General features: G+C 44.7%; 2 protein-coding genes across 6 annotated transcripts; one reads left to right on the plus strand and one right to left on the minus strand.

Annotated features, from left to right (window-relative positions):
* The first annotated feature begins 7 nt into the window (after nucleotides 1–7).
* LOC119004425 (serine/threonine-protein kinase PAK 6) lies at nucleotides 8–22,925 on the plus strand. 5 transcript variants are annotated; one of them, XM_037071324.1, is made up of 10 exons: nucleotides 4,582–5,041; nucleotides 9,879–9,962; nucleotides 13,072–13,319; nucleotides 15,084–15,746; nucleotides 16,285–16,818; nucleotides 18,567–18,700; nucleotides 19,747–19,873; nucleotides 19,958–20,083; nucleotides 20,223–20,357; nucleotides 21,350–21,517. In XM_037071324.1, the coding sequence occupies exons 3-10, from the start codon at nucleotides 13,116–13,118 to the stop codon at nucleotides 21,515–21,517; spliced, it is 2,091 nt and encodes a 696-aa protein (XP_036927219.1). In that variant the 5' UTR covers nucleotides 4,582–5,041; nucleotides 9,879–9,962; nucleotides 13,072–13,115. The 5 variants fall into 5 exon arrangements, with proteins under 5 accessions (XP_036927222.1, XP_036927219.1, XP_036927218.1 ...); XM_037071327.1 differs by lacking the exons at nucleotides 4,582–5,041; nucleotides 9,879–9,962 and adding an exon at nucleotides 8–610; XM_037071323.1 differs by lacking the exon at nucleotides 9,879–9,962.
* A 56-nt stretch (nucleotides 22,926–22,981) lies between these two features.
* LOC119004426 (inversin-A) lies at nucleotides 22,982–25,213 on the minus strand. Its single transcript, XM_037071329.1, has one exon. The coding sequence runs from the start codon at nucleotides 25,038–25,040 to the stop codon at nucleotides 23,424–23,426; it is 1,617 nt and encodes a 538-aa protein (XP_036927224.1). The 5' UTR covers nucleotides 25,041–25,213; the 3' UTR covers nucleotides 22,982–23,423.
* Nucleotides 25,214–25,549: the final 336 nt, after the last annotated feature.

A 25,549-nucleotide genomic window follows, 5' to 3' on the forward strand; every position in this document is an offset into this window, starting at 1 on the left:
ATGGGGCCCTAGAACAATTTAGTGTTGACTGCAATCTGCTGCTGCAATATTAAGAGCGGGCATGAGTAAAAAAAAACAAAACAAAACAGTAGGAACAATCTGCATTAAGTGGTCATAAATGCCATCATTATGATCCTTATTCTAATGAAGTGACTTAATTTAAGTCCCTCGCTGAAGTTTATTCTTGTGCTTTTTTTTAAAAAAAAAGAAAGAAAAAAAGAATCCCAACACTTAACCACCAGGCATAACATATTCAGCAGCAAATCATGCATTCAGCTGGCCCACATGTTAATCATTGTCCAAGGAGAGGTTACCCAGGAGCCCGCTGACTGGAGTGGTGGGAGTGAACCTAATCTACAGTGATGATGGGATGTACTTCACACGCAGGCAGCTCGCCGGGGCAGGCGGTGATGAATGGCTGGGAGATAGGTGGCTGGGCTCATTAGCAAGTGAAATCCAGCCTTTGCAGCAGTGGCGGCCAGCACAAACCTCGGTCATCCCCAAGAGGTCACTCTCCCGACGTGCCGCGGTGCAGCGTGGAGCCACTGGAGGAGCGCACTGTAATCTCATACTGGAGATATGACACTGTCAGCCGAGATCCCCTCAACTGGTGAGTTCCCAAACTGTCCCTGCTTTGAGTGTTAGGCTTAGCACCGAGAGAGCGGCTGGAATACAGTGATAAACGATAGGCAACACGTCGCACTCCCCTTTCATAATAACACAGCATAACCACATCGTAATGCGTCCTCCACGGCGCGCTGTTTGGCACGGACTTATTAAAAGCTCATCCCGGCGGAAGCGAGCGGCTAGTGACTCCGATAGCGCCTCAGACAGAAAATCCATAGCTTTCTCTTACTGCAGCGGACAGATGGTGGAAGCAGGCTACCTTTTCCTTAATGCGCTTTGGACAGGGCCCCTCAGAGAAGAGCTTTTTGTCCAGCACCGTTGCTCTGATGGACAAGAACACTCAGACGCTCTGTGTGGGCCATGTTTCAGGCCGGAGCTCTTAACCTATTTTTACCGTGTTTACTTGCATGCACCAGTTCACAGAAAGTCATCTTCCCCAAGTCTCTGTTGCCTCGCTCTGAAGTATTTCATATCGAGGTGAACTGCTCTTGGCTGGCCAGGCAAGAAGGAGGAGGGGGGGGGGGGGAATTTCCAAAATGCACCATCACATCATGAGACCAATTTCTGCGGGGGGAGTATGGAAGCTCATTAGAGCAAATGAAATGAAACTAGATGCAAAATTTCTGAGTTTACTAATAAAAAACATCTACTATTTCATAATGTTGACTCTCACTTTTTCTGTTGAAGCTTTGCAGTTCTTAAAGCTGCTGTAAATAGTGTATTTAAAAAAACAAATTTAAATAAGTTTTGAATATCTCTATATTCCAACAGTAATCACTGTCATTATGTGCGGACTGTATGGTCTCCCCTCGCCTCACTCATGCAGTAAAATAGAAAATAGATCTTCTTGCATCCCTGCCCACCTCATCCAGTCAGGAACGAGAACTCTGTAACGTGTGTCGCCTAAACTCTATTCTTACATCACCACTATGACCTGCACACACATATTATTCATTTGTAGTTTGTCTGTGATCCTAATTCCTATGCTAATCTGCCATGTCCGTAACGGCAAAATTCCACCATGTTTCACCCAAACAGATTCAAAAGAACAAACTAACAAAAAATCTGTTTTCTGTTGTCGGACAACTAAACAAGTATGATATTTGATCGCGGCTCATAATATGCTTAACAGCTGTACTGTGTGATCGATTTATAATGACGTTTAAAAGTGACGACAGAGAAGGTTAACAGTGACAAAAGGTTGTCTTGTTCAAGTGCAGCCACAAAGCATCTTTCACTTGATTTACTGCTACTTATTTATGCTTGTAACACATGTGGAGTGGGTCAGTCAATTCTAAACTTCATTTACAAAGTCTTTTTTATATATATAGTTCTGATTGTCAGAAATGTTGATATAGTAGGTCAACATTATGACTGTAGATGGCCTATATTGTCATTTCAATACAGCAAGTACACAGTAAATCAAAACAGTGTTCCCCCTGGACCACAGCGCTACGTAAAGCCAATGCGTTGCCCTATTCGGAGGGGACTGGTATTACCATGTGATCCAGATGTTACCACCCCATGTTTGTGTTTTTATCAATATTTGATACTTTCCATCACATGATTATGACTTAATAAGTCATAGTTGTGACATATTACCTCATAATTGTGACTTACAGTACCTTGAGGGTTTTTGTTTTTAATTTGACTTGTGATCTGTTTTCTTGTCTTTTCTGGGCAGAAACAGGTTTACGTACATATAACATTATCGGTGAGCAAGCGCGAGAATGAAAAAGCGTTAGTTGTCTTACTGCTACAGAATTAAAATGGATTTATAGGTCATCTGTAAATGTCAATGGATTTTCACAAGAAATTACATTTGCTTTAGCTGTATAGGTTGAACCCTGGTAACCCCTGGTGTAATCCTCACAGATTCAACAGAAACAATAGACTGAATTGAAATGCAAACAATTAAGGCAGTATCACTTATGTGGCCCCTGGGCTTTCATTTTAATGACATAGTGGTTTAATACTTCTTTTTTCACTGTAAGCCCTCTTTTACATTACAGGCTATTTTCCCACTATTTATCCAAATGGGGGGTCAATGTTGTTAAGGAGATGCTTAAGCAAGATCATTAAGTCTGACAGTAAAGCTGACAAATGCATTTGAATAAACCCTTTTAGTCCTTCATGAGCTAAGGGCAATCATAGTCAGCATTAGTTACTCAGTAACTCAGTCTTTCCATAGTGATGTGTTTGAAAAAAAAATCAATTATTCATAATTGATATTGATATAATCATTATTATACTAACAAAAGAAGAAAATATGAATATAACATGTCCTTAAATACACAATTTGTAAAGGACTTCCTTGTAATTATTTGGCTACTGTTGCATTTATTTTTTTACGCATAAAACTGTCATTATACACTCTAAAATCAGGCACATAAGTACAGTTTTATTTAGTCTTCAGATCAAAATCAGATTTTTTTTTACCCTAATTTATTCAAAGTACTTTGAGGACTAGACTAATAATAATGACAAAGTCAACATATTGACTTTTTAAAATAAAATTTAATTTCAAATAGATAGATTACAAAAACTTAATAAATAGATACAAGTTCATATTTTTGTAATAAACTCAGTCATCAATAAAATGTATTTAATTTTGAAATAAAGTCATCATTGCAGCATTGCAGTTGATATAATAAGAAAATATAGTTGTAAGGCTAATAGAAACAAGAGATGCTCTTCTTTTTGGCAAAGTTTACCCTCCATATAAAATATCATGCATTTGCTGTTCTGCAGAGAAAAACTGCTCAGGCTCAGTAAACTCTGCCATAAAGACAGAAATGTTACATTAATCAACCTCTTGACCCCGACAGCTTCCCTTCATACTGGCCACAAAGCAATTTGAGTGTGAGTACAAACGGCCCATTGGATTGCCTGAGTAAACAGGAGACTTTTGGTGATGACTACCAGTTTTTTCACATGAAGACACCTATTACAAGGCCGTTTATTGCTGTTCACAGCTCAAAGGAAATCAAGAAACTAAGTCATGCGAGGCCGTAAAATGTAGCCAAGCCAATAAATATCTGTGACAATAATGCTGACAAGTAAGAGTGGTCGAGAGGGGGCAAGTGTGCTATACCCCCAACAGGGAAATCTGTCATTATTATGCAGATTGCCCTCAGAGGAGTCTTTTTCACTTGACTTTATTTGATGTGTAAGGAGGGACATCATTATTTAAGCCTGCTAGTAGTGCCGTTGCGTGTCTCATATCAGAACGCCATGCGCTACATGTGTGCCCTAAATCTGACTCACTCTGCGAGCCATTTCCGCACGACTTGACCCTAATACATTTTCCTTCTTTGTGTCTGGTCTTAGCTGCAGTATGAATTATTCAGGAAATGATTGTGGTGAAAAGAGAGGGGAATGTTTCAGTCACATAATGAGGACGCAGTGTTGCAAACTTCAGTTTCTTGTGGCCATTTTTGGGTCACAGCGGACTCGCAAACAGATTGTGGGGATGAGGATTGCACCCCGTCTTTACGCACGCATACAAGCACGGCGACCCCTCCCGCCATCTGCCGTCCCTGACCCCGTCATTCCATGGATAATGCATTTGACTGAACAGCAGCACGCTGGGCGAACGCAGCGCCCTCGTGTTCTCATGTCACCCACATTAGGTGCAAAGGAGAACAGAGGGAGAGATAGAGGGCGGGGTAGATGAAAGGTATCCCAGGTGATGAGGTGTATGGGAGCCTCTCCTCTTCTTACAGTCACTGGAAACCAGCTTAAACACACACACGCACACACACATACACTCACTGCTATCAATTCATTTGCAGCCCAATGAGGGAGTGGGAGGAGGAGAAGGAGGGAAGTGATAAAGAGAGAGAGAGAGAGAGAGAGAGAGAGAGGTGGGAGGGAGTGTGTGTGTGAGAGCGAGCGAGAGAGAGAGAGAGAGACAGTGAGCCAGAGCAGGAGAGGGAGAAGGAGAGGGGGGGATGGAAGGAGCTGTATGGGGCCGTGATAGTCTCTCCTCCTGGATGCTGCCTTTCCTCTTCATGGCTTTGTCCCTCCTTTGCACGGTTCACCCTGTGTCCCCAGGATCAGGCACCGCTACACCGACCAGCACTCTGCCACGGAGCCGGCGATGAATCAGCCCCAACAAAGAGCCTTTGAGATGGCAGTGTGTGCTTCTGCCTGGAGGGAGGAACGCATCAGGCTTTCCCAGGCAAGCGGCAGCCTGCAGTGTGCGTTCGCTTGAGAGCCAGCCCTCCTCGTCGCTGTGTGTACGAGAGGGGGAGCGTGCATGTCCGTGTGTGAGTGCATGCGTGTGTGTGAATGTGAGTGAGCGGCAGATAATAGTGTATGTGAGCGCGCGTGTGTGTGTGTGTGTGTGTGCGCACTCTGGCTTCCAATCCTTCCTGGTGGAGAGAGGCTCTCCTCTTCACTGGACAGCAAGGTAAGGGGGATGACTGATTTTTTTTTCCCTCTCCCTTCTTCTAACAGTGATTTATCCCCCCAGAGCCCCGTTTCCTCGCTCCATAGCAGGGAGATTGGGGTAAAGAGGAGGGGGTGGGGGGTGGAGGGGGACAGGAAAAGAGGCTTAACGTCATTGATAAAGAGCATGCTAGTGTGTGTGCCATCGGTAGGCATCAGTCGTGGTGGATGGAGAAGAAGAAGGAGGTGGAGCGGCTGTGAGCGGAATGCAGTGCAGCCTGGTGCTGATGTGGGGGTTGAAAAGCGAGAGAAAAAGGGAAGACAGTGAGGGTTTCTGGATGTATTCAGTGATGGAGCCTTCACCTTCTGCTCACCCCTCCTTCTCAAAATCCCCACAACCCCCCATCTCTCTCCCTGCTCCTGCCCCCAACCTCTATTTCACGGGAAAAAAAAAAAAAAAGGATGCAACAATCTCTAAAACGGTCTTCCAGACGGATCCCACCTGACAAACACAGACTGTGCCACTTGCTACGGGCACTGTGGACAGAAGCTTCCCGTCCGTACCATTTGTGTATACTAGTGTGTGTGTGTAGGCTTGAGTTCTCAGGTGATCTCTCCGGTCCTACCAGTGTGTGAGGACTGGAGCTGCTACACACTTCAGTGAAGGGATGCTGTTGGAAAAAACAGTCACAGGAGAGGAGAGGAGACCGACATGTGACATATTTTTGTAACAACATTTACTCGGTGAATGTAATCATTGGAGAACCTGTTGTATGAGCGCTTGCATAACGCGTGGGAGGCGATGTTTGAACTGTAATCTGTTTGATTCTGAATTTTAAACATTAAGACGCAAGTGATCTGCCCTGTGTTGGTGAAAACAGGTCTGTACTGTCTCTCTATTAGTCTCACTGATAGAGGCTGAAATCCCAAATCAATTCGAGCTTAGGCGTGTTAAAGAAGTGTATGGATTTTAGTTTTAGCACTCATTTTACACTGGCACAGTCACAACATTCATGCAGCTGCTTAAGAGCTGTGCACCTTGTGTTATCAGGCCGTAAGGGATCAGCGCTTAAGATCAGATCGACCAGAAGCGCGATGATGATCGGGGGTATGACGATGATGTCAGTGAGGCGATTCTTAAACTACCATGTGTTTGTGTCTCAAGTTACTCATTGATATTCAAGCAGGAGGAGAGAAAGGGTAGAGGAGGTGACAGAGAAGGTCTCTTTGGTGCATGCACGCACACACAGACACACAGACACACACACAGCTGGACATCTGCTCCACTGAGGACGATATGCGCGTCTTCCAAAGTCGTCCTTTTCCTTTTTTAAGGCCGTCTTGCGTTGCCCATCTTGCTCTCGCACTCAACACAAACTGGCAGCACAAACCCTTGTGCATGTACTCGGGACGCTGACAGGACAGGAAGTGATAGGGGACCTCAAACGCAGCACGCAAGTGAAGGTGGCACATCATTTTCATGTGCCCCCCGCCGTTTTTGTGATTGTTTTCAGGAATGCTCGTGTCATGTTCATGTCAGCGAAGGACAGCGTGCATTACCAGCTTAGCGTTGCCACCGGCCACGAGACGTCAAGCACTAAGGATTAAAACAGGCTCTGAGTCCAAATTGGGACAGCGTGCCATGATTCCCCTCTCTGGGCTGGAACAGCACCCATGCCGGGTGACAGAGGAGGGCAGCAGAGTCGGTGCAGATTGATACTGTGAAGGAAGCTGAGGTTAAAAATGGTTGGCGCTTTGTCCCTGGGAGAGACACGCTGAGGCCTGGGCTAAAAAAAATATAAATCAAAGCTTTCATAAGCACATGAGCGTACAGTAAAGCTTGCACCAGGGCCCGGCGCATCAATAAATTAGACCCAAGAGAGAAGAGTTGGGCTCGTACCATTGGTCCAGGCTGATCATATGTCTCTATCAGCACAGCGTCAAATTGTTCAAAGCACTTGTGAGAGCCAAGAGGATCTTTAATTAAACAGAGTGTCGGTCAGTGCTGCATTTCCCTACTCTCCTGACTCCAGCCTTTAGTATGCATATTGTTACACTGCATACTTCCTGAGTTAGGAGTGTGTTTTTCCTTGTGATGTGTCAGCATCAATAGAACATCCCATAAAAGCCCCGGGACGCTAGAAGTGTTGCCTTTTACAATGTCATTATGTGAAGGTGTTAGGAGGAGATAGAGACTATTGCTTTTACTGTGCATTTATGTCCACAGTTGTCACTTCAGGGCAGGAACAAACTGCTTTTCTTGTCCATTTCCCCATCTGGGAGAATCAGCGCCATTATGTCAGGTGACGGAATGATGTATGTGCTTGCGCTGATGTCCTCAAATCCCCTTCGCTTGTTTACTGCGAACAGAGCCGCTCAAGATGATGGGGGAAAGAGGTTACATCTTTTACAACAGAACATATTCAGACATGTGAACACTAATTTTTGGGGCGCTGACACTTTTGATATCTGTCCTTATACTTTCCTCTGTCCGTGCTCTCGCTTTCCTCCCCTTCATCTTCTCCATCTCTTTTTCTGTCACTACATCTGAGTGTCCAGACTCCCCCTCTCCTCCCCCGCTCTTTTCTCCTCCCGCCGTCTCGACCTCTCATTTTCTTGTTTCCTCCTGTCAATATTAACACGGGACTGATGTGCACTCCTGCGCAGATGTTTGCCCTTGAAGAACTGACAGCCCACATTGTTGGGCACGGACATCACGTTTCGCCATATTTGCTCTGGATCCCGGGGCCCTTTCTTACTCATTCAGCACATGAGAAAGTGACAGACAAGCTCTCTCATTTTTTTTTTACTTTCTCAGAATTGCGGCGACATCTGACTTGCACCGCTTGATAAAAAGGTTTGAGGGGAGGTTTTACACATGACGCATCGCTGCGAGTTACGTGACATTTTAAATACCCCAAGATATGTCAACATCAATGAAGTCTTCTGTTAAAATGTGGGTCATCCACGCTTAATGTCCTATTTTACAGACTCAGTGTAAACGCAGAATATGGACATAATTGGCTGTTTCACTGAATATGATTTGCCTTGTCTTTTTTTAGTGTCATTTGCACGCTCTCTGCACCTTTACTTGGCCTGATACTTCACTTCTTCTCCAGAAACTAGTCCACAACATTCACCCTAACATGCCCTTGCATGTGCTCCACATTGTGTCCTTACCCCTGAGTGGAGCTTTTATTAGCGATACAAATACATCGAGGACTGAGAAAGTTGTATGACCACTTTGGAAAGAAATGGCACGCATCTTCACCCTGTACTTTTCTTTTTGCTCCTAAGCCTCCCGAAATTCTAAGCATTCTGCTACATTTTTAAACAAGCCAATGTGGCTTATGGCTCTGTGAGGCTGTCATCAGTTATTATCAGGGCAATGTCAGCTGAAAGGGAATAGTTCAATTCTATTATTTTGTGAATCAATTTTAATTATAATTTAACCTGTAAATCAATGAACAAGAATAAGAGCATTCAGCTATGCTAACAGCTCAGCGAGACTTTTCTTAAACATCCAGTGTGCAGGGTTGAGGGAGACTTAGGGGCAGACATGGAATTTCATATTCATAAGTATGTTTTCATCGTCACTGAAACTAAGAATTGTGTTTTCATTTCTTTAGAATGAGCCTTTTGAACCTAGAGAGGGAGCAGGTCACATCCCACAGAGTCCATGCTTCTACAGTAGCCCTGAATGGACAAACCAAACACAACAAACTACGTTTTTTGTGTTTTAAGCTGCCACCATAGGGGTGTGTAAAGGGAGACGTGTTCAGTAGGTTGAAACTCAACATGAGATGCAACTAAATCCTACACATTAGCCCCATAAGGCACAGTGGTGCTTAGAGCTAAACGCTAACACCAGCATGCTAACATGCACACAATAACAATTATAATATTCATCATAGTTTAGCATGTTAGAATGCTAAATAGCAGAAAAGGCTGGTGATCACCAATAACCCAGTGACCAAAATAAATGTTGACAGTGTACAGTTCCACAAACCACAGATATGTTGACACTTAACATATCTTTCTGTTGACAGTTAACATTTCTTTAGGTTTCAGTTTCATGTTGGGTCAAATCTGTGCTCAAGCTTCTGTTAGGTCTGGGCACATAAAACACTTAGGGTTAGGAAAACATCATGTTTTGATTTTATATACCTGCTTTTGTCGCCACAAACACGGCTGGAAATGTCCTGACTTCCTGCCAAAAATATCTGGTTTTTGTCACCAAAAAACACATTGGAAATCTTCCCAGGGTCTCCTGAAAAATATCTAGTGGTTTGACACAAAAATGACAAATGACAAAACAATTGTTGAAATACAGTCTTGAAATACAGTCACTGTCTAAGCGGCCTTCCCATTCCACCAACATACCCTCCACCTCCTGCTACAAAACTCATGCCTAAATATGTATTATCAATGTAATATCCAATGTGATATGTAATATCAACAAGCATTGTAGAAATGTCAATATTGTAAGTGGCCTAAGATGGTCTCTAAATTCATCTTCTGGGGACTATGAATGTCATACAAAATTTCATGAAAGTTGTGCATGATGTGTCCTAAAATTAGATCAGTGAAGGACTGAACACCATACTAATCCTGCGAGCACAGTCACCTGCGCTCTAACTACATTTCTGCATGCATGCCAACACAAAAAGATAGAGGCAGAAATCAGGGCAAACAGGAAAAAAAAAAATCATTCAACAGAGCTCGGAGCGCTAACATCGAGCAAATCCAATATCTCTCCTATCTGCTGATCTCCTCCCACTCATCCACAACTCCTGCTCGGGGTGATCTGAACATGACAGGAATTCGAGCATGCCCTCTCCTCTTCTGTAATGTTGTAGGTGGAAAACATATGGATTGCCTGGTTGCATTTCTGCGTGGCGTGAGAGACCCAGGTGAAGACTCTCTGCTCAGCTGTGCGGGGGGTAAGGCTGGAGCGTCGCTGCGATTAAGTGTGGATTCTTGCAGAGAAAATGGGATGCATGTTTTACACAATTTGCACGCTCCATCGTCTTTTTTTTGTTTGTTTGTTTTTTGTTGAGTCAGACTTCACAAGCCGACTTGCCACAAACAGCTTTATGCTCATGTGATTTTCGGTGAGTGAGATTTTTATGTCCCGGTGACGTGATTTGTGGGTTTGCCGGTCGCACGCTTGGATCTGTTTAATTTTTTTTTTTTTTTGCTCCTACCCACAGTTGTAGAAATAACACCTAATGTAGCACAATTTCGAAGTGACCTCATCCTTTTTTCGGCTCTTCATATTCCCTGACAGCGGCGGGCTTAGTTTTGCCTCAGCACTTTGATAGATTCAAGACAAGCCACTGAGGCATAGGGTCAAGTCCCTGCAGTTTACGGGGGGGATGTGACCAGAAAGCCTGATTATGTGCAGTGCAAGTTCAGCTCCACGCATACGTATTATGCGAGGGGGTCTTGGAATTCAATAGCATATTGTTATCAAGACAGTCAGAAGCTTGGTGGAGTCGGAGAGGTCAGTGTAAGGCCAGTTGCATGTGATCAAAGCTCGTAACTCAATGATTGCATCAGCTGTATATTTGATTTTGCCCTGGCGTGAATCAACCAAGTGTTTGTGTGTGTTTGTGCCTTTAATATTAACAGTGGCTAGTTTGAGTCTTCAAAGGGGGAACCGTGTTCGAGAATGAATAATGAATGCTGTGATATGCTCTGCTCTCGGAGGAATCTTGATAAAGTCCCACAGAAATGCCATCCTATTTGCGCCTGAATCGCCCTGTTATTGCTGGCAGCAGAGGACTGTAGCAGTTTGCATTTGACTCATGAGTAAATATTGATTGATCTGCTTGTAAAAAGATACATGAGTAAATATTTGTTCAGGCGATGCCAACATCTGCACATCCAAACCAAGCTATATAAGCGGACAGTCTCTTAGGAAGCTGAAAAAGAAAGAAAAGAAGAAAAAAAAACATAGATAGCCCTCCTCTGTTTTCTCAGGCGTTGGTCATCCAAAAAGCAGCCACATTTGGTGGTTAAAAGCCTTTCAGTGTCTTAGGGAAGGAAACTGGGTCCCTGTCTCTCTGATATGTCCGGGTCTGACTGTAATCTTGGCCCCAGCTCCTGTTCCCCCCTCCTGAGAGCCCTCACACCATAATGTCCCTGTCAGATAGAATTAAAGTCCTTCCCAGCACCACATTATGTACATAGGGAGAGCACAGAGTGATGCGCTTATGCAACACTTAGCATATTAGCCATGTGATTGAATTATCCTTGGAGGGCGACACACCCCCCTTCCCCCCTTCTCTGTCGTCCTTAACCCGCCTTCCTGTAATGAGGCGGATTTTAGCTGATGTGACCAGTGGGCCTGACCTCCTGCTACCTTCTGGTGATGCGGTGGTGGGGGGCGGGGGGGTGGCGTGGGGTTGTCAATGATGTAGCACCTCGTAACAGGTGTCGCCGACGCCGATTAGAGCCATGCTGATCTGAGGACGGAGGTGGGGAGAGGAGAGGCTGCCAGCGTGATCACCCTGCTGTGCTGCGGGCGACTGCAAAACTCATTTACTCAACTCCCACCATTTCACAGTGCATGATGGGAGATTGTATCTGATATTCTAGGGGGCATCTTGCAGGCCTCTGCACTGGTCACATACATCAGGCCAGTGGCTATGTGAGGCTGTACGAAGGCACAGTGGTGCTTTGAACTGAAGCGTTAGTAGCAGGCAGGGCGCATTCAACTACAGGCAGCCACTTGATGTACAGTGCTTGTTGATATTAAAGTTAAAAGTACTTAAACACTTAAAGGTGCAGTATGTAAGAATTGGCCGGCTGTACAATTCATACCCAGAACAAACAGGGGGCAGCATATCACAATAGGAATCAGCTAAGTAGTTACAGCTATGACGATGGTCATCAAGATTTTTCCGTCTGGACTTGAACCGACTGCCCGACATCGCCATCACGAGCAAAAAAAAAAAAAAAAGCAAAACCTTTGCTCAAAGCTGCAGCCGCACTTACACCACGGATGACTTTACAGATGCAGTAGATGTGTACTGTTCTCCAACATCCCTCATATTCTAAGCACTTTGCTGTGCATGATTTACCAGACCACTGGCATGAAATATGCATGGCGGCAGCCATGTTTATTCCATGTCATCGAGTACAGCTTATTACATCACTTGTCGTCTCCTCTCGTGTCCTGTCATGAAACAACCAAAAGACCAGCACTTGCAATCCCCTGAGCCTGGCTGCTAGCATGGCTAGCTGGAACGTCCTCCATTCCGTGAGCTACAGGAAACAGTATTAATACTAATCATGGGACTTACATTTGAGTGATTATCTCCTAGTACAGCTGTGCAGCTGAGGAAATAACATGTATAAATTGTATTTAATTTTGTCCCTACACTTAAAAAAATGTGAAGCTTAACATATGGTTGACCCGAGTTAGTGGCTCGAATTCAGGACCATCCACCCACGGATTAAGTGGTTAGCTCTCTCTGCAATCAAGGGCACACAAGCTACTAATTAGGACGGGGTATGAAGGGTTCATGAAGGATATCCTGCCACAATATATTTGTGTTTGTGTGGATGTGTGTGTGCATGAGTGCGTGTCTGTGTGTTGTACTCCTTGTCCTGCTAATGCACTGAAAGCCTGTGGGTGCTGGCCAGCACGGCCGCGTGCTCATCAGTAAAATGGCACAGAGAATGAATAAGCCTTAATTGACCAGATATCCTTCATTACACATGTGCTTACAAATCCATCCACTCTCCTTGGAGCCATTCTCACAGGCACAAGCTCGTGACAGCCAGCACGGCAGCGTGGGACACACACACACACATCCCAGACATGGAACAGCTTTTTAGATGAGCTGTTTGAACACTTTCTCCCACGTGGAGGGATCATCTGTTGTCAGATTAAATTTGAATACACCTGGTCGGAGAACATCTTTTTGATCACCGCAGCAGGAGATTTGCTTATATTTAAATGACAAGATTACAGTTACTTGAACATGTGCTGTGTGTAATTTGAGTGCAGTTTATTAAAAGGCTCAATGCTTTTCTCTACAGGGACATTTTGAAGAGGCCAAGCTGTCGCCCTCGTGGACTTGAGGATGTTTCGCAAGAAGAAAAAGAAGAGGCCTGAGATATCAGCGCCAAAGAACTTTGAACATCGTGTCCACACCTCCTTCGACGCCAAGCACGGCTGCTTCGTGGGCCTGCCGACACAATGGCAAAGCCTGATAGAGAACCTGCGCAGGCCAAAGCCAATGGTGGACCCTTCCAGGATCACCGAAGTGGAGCTGAGGCCAAAGAAGGTACACCCCACCTTCCACTGAACTCTATTGATCCATTGACCTCACTTTGAGCTGATCACCATCACCATTCAACAAGATCCTCATTAAGCTATTGTGATGAGTTTTCCTTCTCATATTTAGCTTTTTAATCTCAGAGAGGCTTATGCATAAACATATGCTACTAGTTTTATTGATGCAGAAGAGTCCCTCAGTGCTGCAGAGGGATTCTGCTGTCTCAGAAAATGCCATAATCCTCTGATGACGTGGTGAAAGGAAGGCCTGCACCCCTCCCCCGTCTTTTTGCTTTCTTATCTATCATGGGGCTTGGCTAATGACCCTGCTGTGTACACTGACTGTACAATGTTGAATGCTCAGAGGGGCCACAAGATTTATTACTCCACACAGGCAATTAATAACAGTCCATGGTGCCTTCCCACAGATGTCAAGCAGAAGGGATAAAAAGTGCAGGTACAGCAAAGGAAATGCCAGTGAGTGATAAAGGCTGCAAATCTAAGGATATCCACGCCTCACTGAGTGCACTGTCGAGGCTGTGTTTGACCCTACAGGAAAGAAAATTGAGAAAAACACCAACATTTCATTAATGTGCTGATGTGATTTGTGCTGATCAATATGAGAGCCATCATGTCAGCATTTTGCTAGCTAGAGTCCAACACATCTCGGACACTTTTTTTTGTTTTTTTTTTTTAAGCCTGGAGGTGAAACATACTGGATATAGTCAAGTGATTATGTTAGCTGGGAAGTGGTTGAATGCTAACCATAGCTAACGAGTTATCAAAGTGTTGTTTTGCCCTGAAATATGCCCTGTTGTCCCACCAGATTTGTCACTATCGGTGATTATTTCGCTACATCCTGGGCTTAGCGCTACCAGAGACATTTGTGATCAGTTTAAAGAAATACAAACAAGCCAGAGCTTTATTTAATCCTGTACGAGAATGAGAATTTCTACAGATGCTTTACAGGGCTTGTGGTTTCAATAGTGTCATCAAGATGACTGTCATCTTCCAAATGCAAAAGGCTGCTTCAGATTATTGCTCTGATTTGAACACAAAGGGAGGAATTTGTGAATTGATTCTGGGGAATATATATATATATATATATATATATATATATATATACATATATGTTTCAAACTCTTTAAAATGGCATGCCTCACCAAGGCCATTATCACTTGTCATTCTGTCCTCTCTCAGAGGTGCTACAGTAGATGGAGTGTCATCTGACCTCTACCCCCTGTGCAGATGTAATGGCACCGAACCAGGGAAACAGGAGAGGCTGTTGACTGGCTGTGAACTGAACATGACTCTACCCTGAGAGGGACTAATGAGCCACCATGCAGTCTGTTACTACAGTAACAATATTCTGGCTATAATAGGATCATAAGTTTGATCATTTTCTGTCAGGGCACGTTTCAGCCTTTGTTTTTCTAATGCCTTGATGCATACCATCTGAAAGGTCATTGGAACAGTTAACTTAAGTGTCTGATAATCGTAACATATTAATAGTTGCAGAGGCTCTATATTTGTAGTGTGCCTCTTGAAACATTTGGTATATTTGTCAGTGCATTGTCAAAATAGGCCACAAGGGAAATGATTTAAGTCACTGTCTTTGAGGAATGACAAAGATGTCCTTTACAGATTCTCAAGTCTAAATTTAACTCGCCTCTGAGCAATGGTTATGTCACCCTCATTATTCCTTTCACTCTGAAATCCTTCTATAATGTGATCGTGGCATGCACACAGTGATGAACGCTTCCTCCTTTTTCAGACCATTGTGCGTGGGAGCATGATCGGTCACGGAGACTACATCACAGCCATGATCAATGACATGAGCCGTCTGTCTGTGACCAGCTCCAACTCTTTGAGGAAGAGCAGCCCCTCAGCCAGGAAGAGGGCGCAGTCTTTGGGAAGGCTGGGGGAGGTGAATGAGGGAGACCCTTACCAGTACGAAGGCCTGACGCAGGACGACGAGGACGAGGACGATGCGGGTCAAGACGACTGGAGGGACAGAACCCGGAACATCCACAGCGAGACCAACACGCCCTACTTGGGCATGAAGAAGAGCATCACTCTGCAGCCCAATGGGATCCTGCCAAAAGCCAAGTCCACCTATGAAGTCGGCATCACCTCCCCGGAGGGACCATCGCAACCGCCCCAGTCCCAGAACATCCCGATGCTAAGTCACGGGGCTTATATGAGTGGTGAGGTGGGCAGCCCTCAGGAGAGAGTGATATGGAAGCGAGATTTCCAGCTGCCCAGGGGAATGCCTCCAAGTCAGAGACCTATAGCTTGCTTTTACAGCCCAGCAATGACTATACAGCAGCCTCATGGAGATCAGATGACAGTCACCGCGGAACTCCGGCCCAACCCTCCGATGTACATGCACCCACAGAATAGCCCCGGGCGGCCATTCTCCTCCTATGACCTGAAAGTAAGCCTGGCACTACAGTGTGCAGTTTCATTATGCATCATTCGCAGGAGACACAATATATGCATACTTCTGCTAGCATCATGTACATCATCTTATTAGTGCACGGCATGCTTTTGCATGAGCTCTGAATCCATTAAATACAAGATTTTTGTCAGGAATTGATAGGGGATCATTTTCCTGCTGAGGTAGTGGAAACTTCAGCGAGGCTGCATATCGACTGACTTTTACACTAAAGGTGATTAAAGTTGGGGTTGGGTGTTTTATGTAACTCTAACATTAAATATGAAATGTGTGTTTAAAGTGCCAGTGGGGTTGTTAAAGTTGAGAAACGGTGTGTTTGGCAAGATCTTAGTGAGACACTTGGGTCCATATAGCAACATCCCTACATGGGTCGTATCAGGTGAAGTGGATGCAGAGTGGGAGTGAAGGACTTGATTTACATTCACTTTTAACGCAGGTCTCGGACCCCAGGCAAGCGGCCAACTCTCTCTCAGCTCTCTCCCTTAATGTTACTCACCCATTTACTCTTATCTTGCAGGCGGAGTCGGCAGTGAGGTACCACTCCGGCTTCCTGCCCACTGGCAACAGCAGTCCTCTTGTGGGCGGCATCAGACCCCAGCGCACTGTTCGCTCGTCAGCTAGCTACACGCTGGGCCTGTCTCCCAACATGGGACTGAGGCCAAACGGGCCCGACCCCTTCCTCAGACACTCCGGATGCCCGAATCCTCCCTACCCTCGCCAGGACAGCCCTTCCCAACCTCGACCCTCCCCTACAGGCTCGCTCGCCACCAGCCCTCCAGGCACCTGCTCCCCTGCCTTCAGACCCCCACAGCATCCTTCGCCCAGACCACCGCCAGACCCACCCAAAGTCACTCACGAACAGTTCAAGGCGGCGCTGCAGATGGTGGTGGACAAAGGCGATCCGCGGTCTTACCTGGAGAACTTTGTAAAGATTGGGGAGGGCTCGACGGGGGTGGTGTGTATCGCTACGGAGAAGCACAGTGGCAGGCAGGTGGCGGTGAAGATGATGGACCTGCGGCGGCAGCAGAGGAGAGAGTTGCTCTTTAATGAGGTAGAGTATCCAGCTTGGCACAAAGCAATTCCCATAAAAAAATGCAACACAAAAGTTATGCATGCATGTTTACAGCAACAAATCTAAGGAAACCTAAGTCTTGCCATTTTTTAGTTCTGAAATTTAAAGTTTAATTTGGTTTTATTTCAACCTGGCGTATTTCCCAAAAATTTGGATATGTTCAGTGATGGAATTGAATGTAAGTACATTGTATTGTTGTGCATTTTAAAATTAATTTATTGTATTGGCCAGCAGATAACAACAGAAGCAGACACCAATCGTCCAAAGTCCAAGCTACAAAATATAAAAACACAAAATGCAAATACAAAAGGCAACAAAATCATAAGAATCAGGCAGGGACAAATCTGAGAGTTAAGTATACAAAAGATAAAAAGATACAAACCAAAGAAGCACCGGGAACCCAGGCAGGAAGACAAAGAGCACAGGAGCAACAGGACTGACATGGGGAAACAGAACAGATGAACTGAAAAAGTGTAAGAGAAAGAGAAACACAGGCTTAAATAGACAGGGACTAATAAACAAATGAATCATAGGTGATGGGGGGAAAAAGCAAGAAAAGGAAGGAAGTGAAAAGCAAAACATGACGTATGTGGAGAGAACTACAAAACAAAACGGGAAATAAGTAAACCAAAAACTCAGACCATGACAATATATAAATACTTTACTTTTACTTGAAGAACATTTATTTCTAGGAAATTACCTTCGATATTTAAGCTCTTAATATGAAGTATTTTAAGACTTAACTATTGATTTCGTCTAATGACTTTCACTTTTACTGATGTAATATTTTAGCACAATGTTTTTACTTTTTCAAAAGTATGACCTTTGTGAAACTGGGTCTCACAGTAAGCATCATATATTGATCTGGGCAAGCTACACAAGCGTCCTACAGCTTTCCAAATAAACAGGATTTCTGTATTAAAAATTTCAAATTATTGTCTCAGAGTCCAACTGAAAACAAACACAGAAAGTAAGAGTTTCCTTGGAGGATATCATTTCACACATGTACACAAACATGGAATATCTAGCGTGGTTTGGTCCAGCCAGAAAGTTGCCCTTGATCTACATTAGATCCCTCTGCAGTTTTTAAATGGATGCACCTATGTCCAGATTTATGACCAAAGGTCTGGGTCAGACTTGGAGACAAGAATTTGATTTGATTAATATAAAGCTGCAGTAATGGTTAATTCAAAGTATTGCACGAGTACCTGTTTCCAAGAATCTTTACAGCAGAGGCGGCATGTGCAACGTCAGCATGACCTATAAAAGTGAGTCATATTAGCCCCATATATGGGATATACACCAGGATCAACTGATAATTTTCCAAGGGGGCACTGTTTTGATTTTGCACAGGAAATTAGTTTTGCTCATCATTGGGAGTGCTGCTCAGCCTGTAAAAACAGTTGTATAACATCTTCTGTGGCTCTGGAGGGTTATCTTGGCTTTGGCTTGGAGACACTGAAAGAGGTGGGTGTTTACCAAGCAGGATCTGTAATCAAAGACACTATTGAGTTGCGTAGTCAGAGCATGATCCATATTAAAGAAGTAAAAGTCAGGATGTCTTGGCCTGTGCAGCATCGATTCCTCTTTGAAACAGTCTCTCCCTAGCTTTATTGCACCACTGAATTGCTTGAGAACTCTTTCAGTGTCCGAAAACCCAAATGTGGCGTTGTTGGTAACATCCCTTAACAAATACGCTGGTGCATTGTGAACGTTTTGTGCTGCAGGTGGTCATCATGAGGGACTATCAGCACAGGAACGTGGTGGAGATGTTCAAGTCAGCCCTGGTGGAGGAGGAGCTGTGGGTCATCATGGAGTACTTGCAGGGTGGAGCGCTGACCAACATCGTGTCCGAAACCAGGTACGAGCAGGATCCACCAAATCATCTCGTTCCCTCTTGTGAAATCTGCGTCAGTGCACTCTGTTTAGTTATGATATCATCTTTAAGTATGATAACGTAAATCATCCACAAGGGGGTGGTGTGGTATCGACTGCTGAGTGATCAGTGTTGATACCAACAGCTCGAAAAGACCCACAAAGACTGTCATTCAGCTGCTCTTCTCTGGGGAAAAGTAATAATTCAATCACATAATCAAATATATGCATGTTTGGATACCATGCGGGGAGTCGATTTTGGTTGAGAATTTGATTTACCGATGCTGTCACGTTGTCCAGGGGCCAAACATAAAAAATAAGGGAAACATATCGACGGGCAGGAAGGAGATGGATGTTGCCGGGGTGTGTTTGTTTTTTAGCTGTCAATGTATTTTACATTATTAACAGATGGCTGGCTCGATCTCCATGGGATGACCTCAAGGTCAGATCTCTTGACTCGAAGGGATGAAACAATTTCTGTCAAGCTGGATGACATATAGAAGGAGCCAGCTGTCACAGCCACTGTTCGTCAAAAACTAAGATAATCAGCGTATTGACAGAGCAATCAAGAATAAGAGTCCCTTTGCATCTTCTGCTTTTCCTGGCTCAATATTTTTTTATTTAGCCCCTTTGAAGTCTGTCTGAATTAAGAAGCTGTGGTTATCTAATACAGTTTTTCGATGTGATGAGAATCATGTGTGGGATAATTCAGCCAACTGTTAGGTAAGAGTTACCTACCGTTACCCTTGTTTGTGGTACACTGACCTTGCTAGCTGTTGCTTTATGTTGCATTTGTAAAATATCATAGTAATATTAAACATTGCAGAGGACTGAGCATATTCTGTGGGTCATTCTGCTGTGTGGGAGTTGTTTTTCTGAACCTTGCACTCCCTACCGTTGCCTTTAATGGTGAATCATTGAATTTCAGCTTTCTCGGCTTTTGATCTGTTGCAACTAGTAATGGAAAAGTGTGAAATGTTAATGTAAAAATCTGTTTGTGTGTTTGTGTGTAATTGTGTGCGTGTCCTGCAGGCTGAGTGAGGAGCAGATTGCCACAGTGTGTGAAGCTGTTCTGCAAGCCCTGGCCTATCTTCATTCACAGGGAGTCATCCACAGGGACATCAAGAGCGACTCTATACTGCTCACTTTAGACGGACGGGTATGATATGTTTCCTTTCTTTGTTTCTCGCTTTATTTCTTTGTTTCTTTCTCAGTGATACAAGTGTTCTCTCTTCCCCCGCAGGTCAAGCTTTCAGACTTTGGCTTCTGTGCTCAGATCAGCAAAGACATCCCTAAGAGGAAGTCACTCGTGGGGACACCCTATTGGATGGCACCTGAGGTCATCTCCAAATCACCATATGGCACTGAGGTGAGGAGGCGCGAATTCACATGCACGCCACGCTGAGTAGCAGCGGTGGTCACTCTCACATAGCGTAAATGCCAACGGTGGCAATCTGTACCTTAGGATCTGTCACACACTGTAATTTGACCGTTTGATGGTGCTCCAGGTGGATGTCTGGTCGATGGGAATCATGGTGGTGGAGATGGTGGATGGAGAGCCCCCTTACTTCAGTGAAACCCCTGTAGCAGCGATGAAGAGACTGAGGGATGAGCCAGCACCAAGTGTACGAAATGTCAGCCAGGTACGAGAAACAGATGGACACAGTTTGTTCTTTAAAAGGTGATATGTGTATTTATCCATGTTAGCAATGTGACGCTACAGATGGCAGTGTAGGTGTTTTAGCTCACCAGCTCGATCCAGACTGAAATATGTGAACAACTACTGGCAGGATTGCTATAAACTTTGTAACAGACGTTCATGCCACCCGCTGGATGAACCGTATTCCTCTAGCACCATCATCAGGTCAGGCTTTTGCTTTGTTCAATACTTTCTGACTAAATACACAAGTGACATTCCCACATACTTGGATGCAAACTTAAAGCAGTTTCTTTAGTTAATGATCGGCTACCTTAACAATCAATTATGGGTTTATTATTAATAGCATGAAATATGTTGGACATTGTTTCCATTGGTAAACTGTTTCAACCACTGACATTATCTAAATGTGATACAAAATCTGAGTAGGCTCCCTTTGGGGTTAAAGGAACAGGGAAAGTTAACACCAAGTTATTTGAATGATACACTCAATAACACAAAATATTTATTTAACTTCATGTAATTCACAACAATTCACAAAATCTTCAAAAAATGTTCTGCTTCTCATTTTCAAAATTAACAACCTGTACACAGCGCTGAGTCACTGAGCACATACCAACAGTAATAATGTTACTATCTGTGCAGTCTTGTGTTAAAAATCTTATTGTAAATCTTATTGTAAAGAGGTATTGATACTTTTGACAACCTTAAAAGAATGTTTTGTTTTTTTGTTTTTTTTGTTTTTTTTTTAACAATTATTGACATTTGTATTTAGCTCAACACAACACTGCTCCCAGGAAAAATTTCACAGGGTTGCTAGCATGGTTGTCAAACAGATGCCATCTTGAGTGTTATGACTTCAAGTTTCTAAAAAATAGAAAAAGAATAAGACAATGTTTCTAATATATTCCACTGCAACTTGTTACTTTACTTCCATAATAATTATACTTAATGTGCACCTAATGCTCTGTGGTCCAGGTCTCCCCAGTCCTAAAAGACTTCCTGGACCGTATGCTGACTCGGGACCCCCTAGAGCGGTCCAGCGCCACCGACCTGCTGGAGCACCCCTTCCTGCTGCAGAGCGGCTCACCTCAGTGCCTGGTCCCACTGGTGGAGCAGTACCGCAAGCGCATGTCCCGTTGCTGACCACGGGGTGCACCCGCTCCCCAACACCCACCTTCAGTCTGACCTGTCCAGGCCTCGGACGATGACAAGCACCGGGGTCCGACTCCTCTAGTAGCACCCAAAGCCTGCGGGCGATCAGCTGCAGAGAAGCAGACCCAGAAAGACAGCGTGTTGCTGCCGGAGTGATGGTTGCAGGACGGCAAGTCTGGCTTGACGGACACCGCATGGTCTCGGGCATGAGAGAAGCACTTTAGGAGTGAGTTAAAGGCAGCATGCAGTTCTTCACCTCTCAACTCGGCTCAGTCCGATTACAGATTGGCCTCCTGTGACATTCAGTGGGATTCAACACAACACTACATGGTGCATATCAGCTGATAGCAAAAATCTATATTCCATGTAACTATATGTAATGAACACGCGCTACTCTAAAGATTCTTTATAGTGTTCATAGTGGGCATTATTACCAGCCGTGTAAAGCTTATAGAGCTGGTGTTAGGCTCGGACTACAGTAGCTCATTGTGACATTATTAAAGAAGGTACCTCTGCACACTCACACTCCCTGTTTTGGACACTGGACAACAACCCGGTCAGTACACTCCACAAACACTGACAGTAGACTCTTTGCATGGCCAAACGGAGGCACACCTGGCCTGATGTGAATGCTTGAATATGTACCAAACTGGGATGTGAAAGACAATTCTCCTTTATTAGCATAATAAATGGGTGGATGAAAGCCCAGCTGCTACACTTGGGCTATTGGAAAATCACCAGTACCATGTTCCTCTTTTTCATATTTATTCTTTCTTTCCAAAAGGTGTTGTGGGTCGTTTGTATGATGTGAAGTCGCAAATAAGGTTTTATTATTAAGTACGGACTTGAAACATAAGCAGATAAATTAATAATGTAAATAAAAGATACTGAATATTAGGTCCACATTCCTGCTGATTACCTGCAGTAAATTATATGAGATGAATTAAAAATTTTACTTTTCTTTACTGAAAATGTGAGTGTATAGTTGTATGTACGTGTGCATGTGTGTGTGTGCGTGTGTGTGTTTGCGTGTGTGTGTGTGTTTGCGTGTGTGTGTTCGAGCACATGGGCACATGGATGTGTGTGAGGCGACATCTCGGCCCTCTTTGTATTGTGACAGACTTTTTAAGAACCACAAGTCGTGCGTGTCGCTCCTCATCAAGGTGTGTATGACTGTATTTGCATTTGTTTGCCTAGATAAAGCACACAGGCCTGGCATGTGATGCTGCAGGATGTCTACCTGCTGAGAAACACTTTGCACATAGTCTTTGTATTCGGACACGGGCTGACACATGTTGACATGTTTCATGTATTTCTATCTCTGTGTGGATCATTCATGAAAAGAGGATTACACATTTTAATTTTGTATAAATCAATAAACGATGCATATTGAATCAGACCTCTCATGACCTCCTCTCAGACCTCCTTTACACACGAGCATGCATGAATTATGGGTTGAACAGCTGGTTTTTATTAGGTATTCAGTCTGAAACATACATTGCACGCTTACTGAATATCTTTGAGCAAAATACATACAATGTTTCTTATAAACACAGAAGCAATATCAAATACATTGAAATCCATACAATATAAATTTTATATATGTGAAAAAAAAATAGTTGTATCCGGTAGCTCACAGATGGATATCATGTTGATTTTATAAATGAGCTCAAATATAGAATAGCAAAATTGTATGCAACTGAACAATTAGCTTTAAAACCCTCATTTTTTTTTATTGATAAACATTGAAAAAAACTATTAAACTGCAACATAAGCAGAGGATTATTGTTTCTCCTAGTAAATAGAATATATTTGTCAGGCAGTCAAACTGCGCTGTCAGAATTTTAAGTGCTGTAAAAATTTGCCCACCAGCCATTTCTGTCACTAGACATTGTCCTTATTCTTCGAGGGCGGACTGAGACGAGCAGCTTTCAAACTCACACTTCACTCCGCTGATGCTGTCGACGCTCGGCTGGCTGTTGACCTGCTGGTGTGTGTGAGAGAGGGGGAAGGTTTCGGAGCGGGACATCCTCCCTCTGCCGTTCGCGGAGCCCGCCGAACAGTCTATAACCATTCTCATGAACTCCGGCGCGGTGAATCGACGCAGCAGCCTGGTCCCAAGACCCATGAGCCCCGGCGTATGGCTCGGGATCTTCCCTGACTCCAGCTCCCCTCTGGCAAACAGCAGTTTGTTGTGTCTGCCGATTGGGCCGAGGCTCCCTCGCTTCTGCTGCTCTCTTCTGCTGGATGGGGCTGTGTCATTAGCCTCTTCTTTCTGTGATTTGACATTCTCCTCGAGTGCTCTCACGGGCTGACTCTTGCCGCTTAAAAGAGGTTTTGGCATGGAGACAGTTTTGTCAGCATCGTTTGTCAGGCCCCGGGTGTTCCCTTGACATTCCATCTTGTCTATCAGACATCTCTCATCCTGAAGCGAGGCTCTCTTTAATTTGCTGGCTGACAGACTCATGTCACACACATCACCCTGATAGGACTGCTTTCTGCTGCTCAGGAGGTCCATGTTGAACGACTTCGCTTTCCCCCAGGGAGGAAAAGTTACGGGTGTTTCCTCTTGGAGTCCAGGGTCTCGGCTGACATCTTTCTGGCTTGGCTCAGGCAGAGAGTTCAGTGTTTTAGCCCCTCTGAGGTCTCTAAGCTGACAGTTTTGCAGTTGTTTGGCGGTGAAAAGAACGCTGTGATCCCCCTCGATCTGGCTTTTCTCTATCTGAGGAGGCAGAGCCCAGCTGTGGCGATGACTGTCCTCTTGAGACTGGCTCCTGGGACATCTGAAGCGGTTCCATATCCCGCTGCTGTCTCCGATCTTCGGCTGTCTCTGAAACACCCCGGGCAATTGGTCTTCATTGTTTTTCACCTGCTTGGAGAACCTCTCCAGAACGTGCCTGGGGAGCCTGTTGGGCAGCCGGCACTCTGCTGCACCGATGGTACCCGAGTCAGCAAGGGGATCATCTGTGCTAACACCCCTCCTGCAAGGAAAGTTCAGAATCTGCACGCACTGCTTGTGTCCAAAGAAGTTAGCCACTTCGATGGCTGAGTGACCAGCATGGTTGGTTCTGTCCAGCCTCAGTCCCATTCTTTTGAAAGCCCGGACCAGGAACTCAACAACCTGGCTGTGCCCAGAAAAGGCAGCATACATCAGAGCGCTGTTACCCCAGGCGTCAGAGACGTCCGGGTCAGCATTGAACTGCACTAGAAGCTTAACCACGTCCAGGTGACCCATCTCGCAGGCATTGCTCAGAGCCGTGCGACCATCCTCATCCTGGCAGTTGACATCCGCCCCTTTCTCCAGCAGCAGACGGGTGAACTTGGCCCTGGTCCCAGGGTCTTGCAGGCAGACGGCGTACATGAGCGGGGTGCGGCTGTTTTCTGTCTTGGAGTTGATGATGCGTCCGTCCAAGGCGTCCAGGATGAAGCGCGCCAGGTGGACTTTACCACCATGCATGGCGTCTAGGAAGGTCTTGGTGCCAGAGCCCTGGCGTAAATCTTTGGGTCGCATCATTCTTGAACGGCTACTTGTTGAGCCGAGCCTTCAAGTGAGCCGAGGGAGGATGTGACAAATAGGGAGAGAAAGTGTGCGGCAAGTTCTCAGAGGCTCTCCGTGTGTTGACAGCGAGTGCATTTACCTCAGAGTAAGACTCAGAGAGCAGCTGCCAGTGTTTTTATACCTCCCTCTCCAAATGCCCTCCCCACGTTGCCTAGGAAACAAACGTCTGAGGACCATTATGCAGTGGCAGCATCCATTCAGCCCAAGCACTCTGCCTGGAGAGAAATATATGCTATTTGAACGGAATAATTACCCAAGGAGAAAAACACGTCAAGTGTTTTTCATGTGAGGTGTGTGAGTTTTTTACTTTTCCTTGACGCAAACTAATTCAATTAACAAATTCCTGCTGCTGATAGAGTAGTCAAAAATACACACATGGAGAATCATTTTTAGTTAGGCATTACTGGCATCTTACCAAAGGTTTGTGGTGAGACTGAAATGAGGATTTGATAGCTCACTTCAAA

This window comes from Acanthopagrus latus, chromosome 16 (genome assembly GCF_904848185.1).
Source record: "Acanthopagrus latus isolate v.2019 chromosome 16, fAcaLat1.1, whole genome shotgun sequence".
Taxonomy (NCBI): Eukaryota; Metazoa; Chordata; class Actinopteri; order Spariformes; family Sparidae; genus Acanthopagrus; species Acanthopagrus latus.

Bases quoted from the DNA above. Each gene is read 5' to 3' on its own strand.
- LOC119004425 (XM_037071327.1), top strand. From the start codon at position 13,116: ATGTTTCGCAAGAAGAAAAAGAAGAGGCCTGAGATATCAGCGCCAAAG. The intron at 18,701-19,746 runs GTACGAGCAGGA...CGTGTCCTGCAG, and splicing joins AACATCGTGTCCGAAACCAG to GCTGAGTGAGGAGCAGATTG. The intron at 20,358-21,349 runs GTACGAGAAACA...TCTGTGGTCCAG, and splicing joins GTGTACGAAATGTCAGCCAG to GTCTCCCCAGTCCTAAAAGA.
- LOC119004426 (XM_037071329.1), bottom strand. From the start codon at position 25,040: ATGATGCGACCCAAAGATTTACGCCAGGGCTCTGGCACCAAGACCTTC.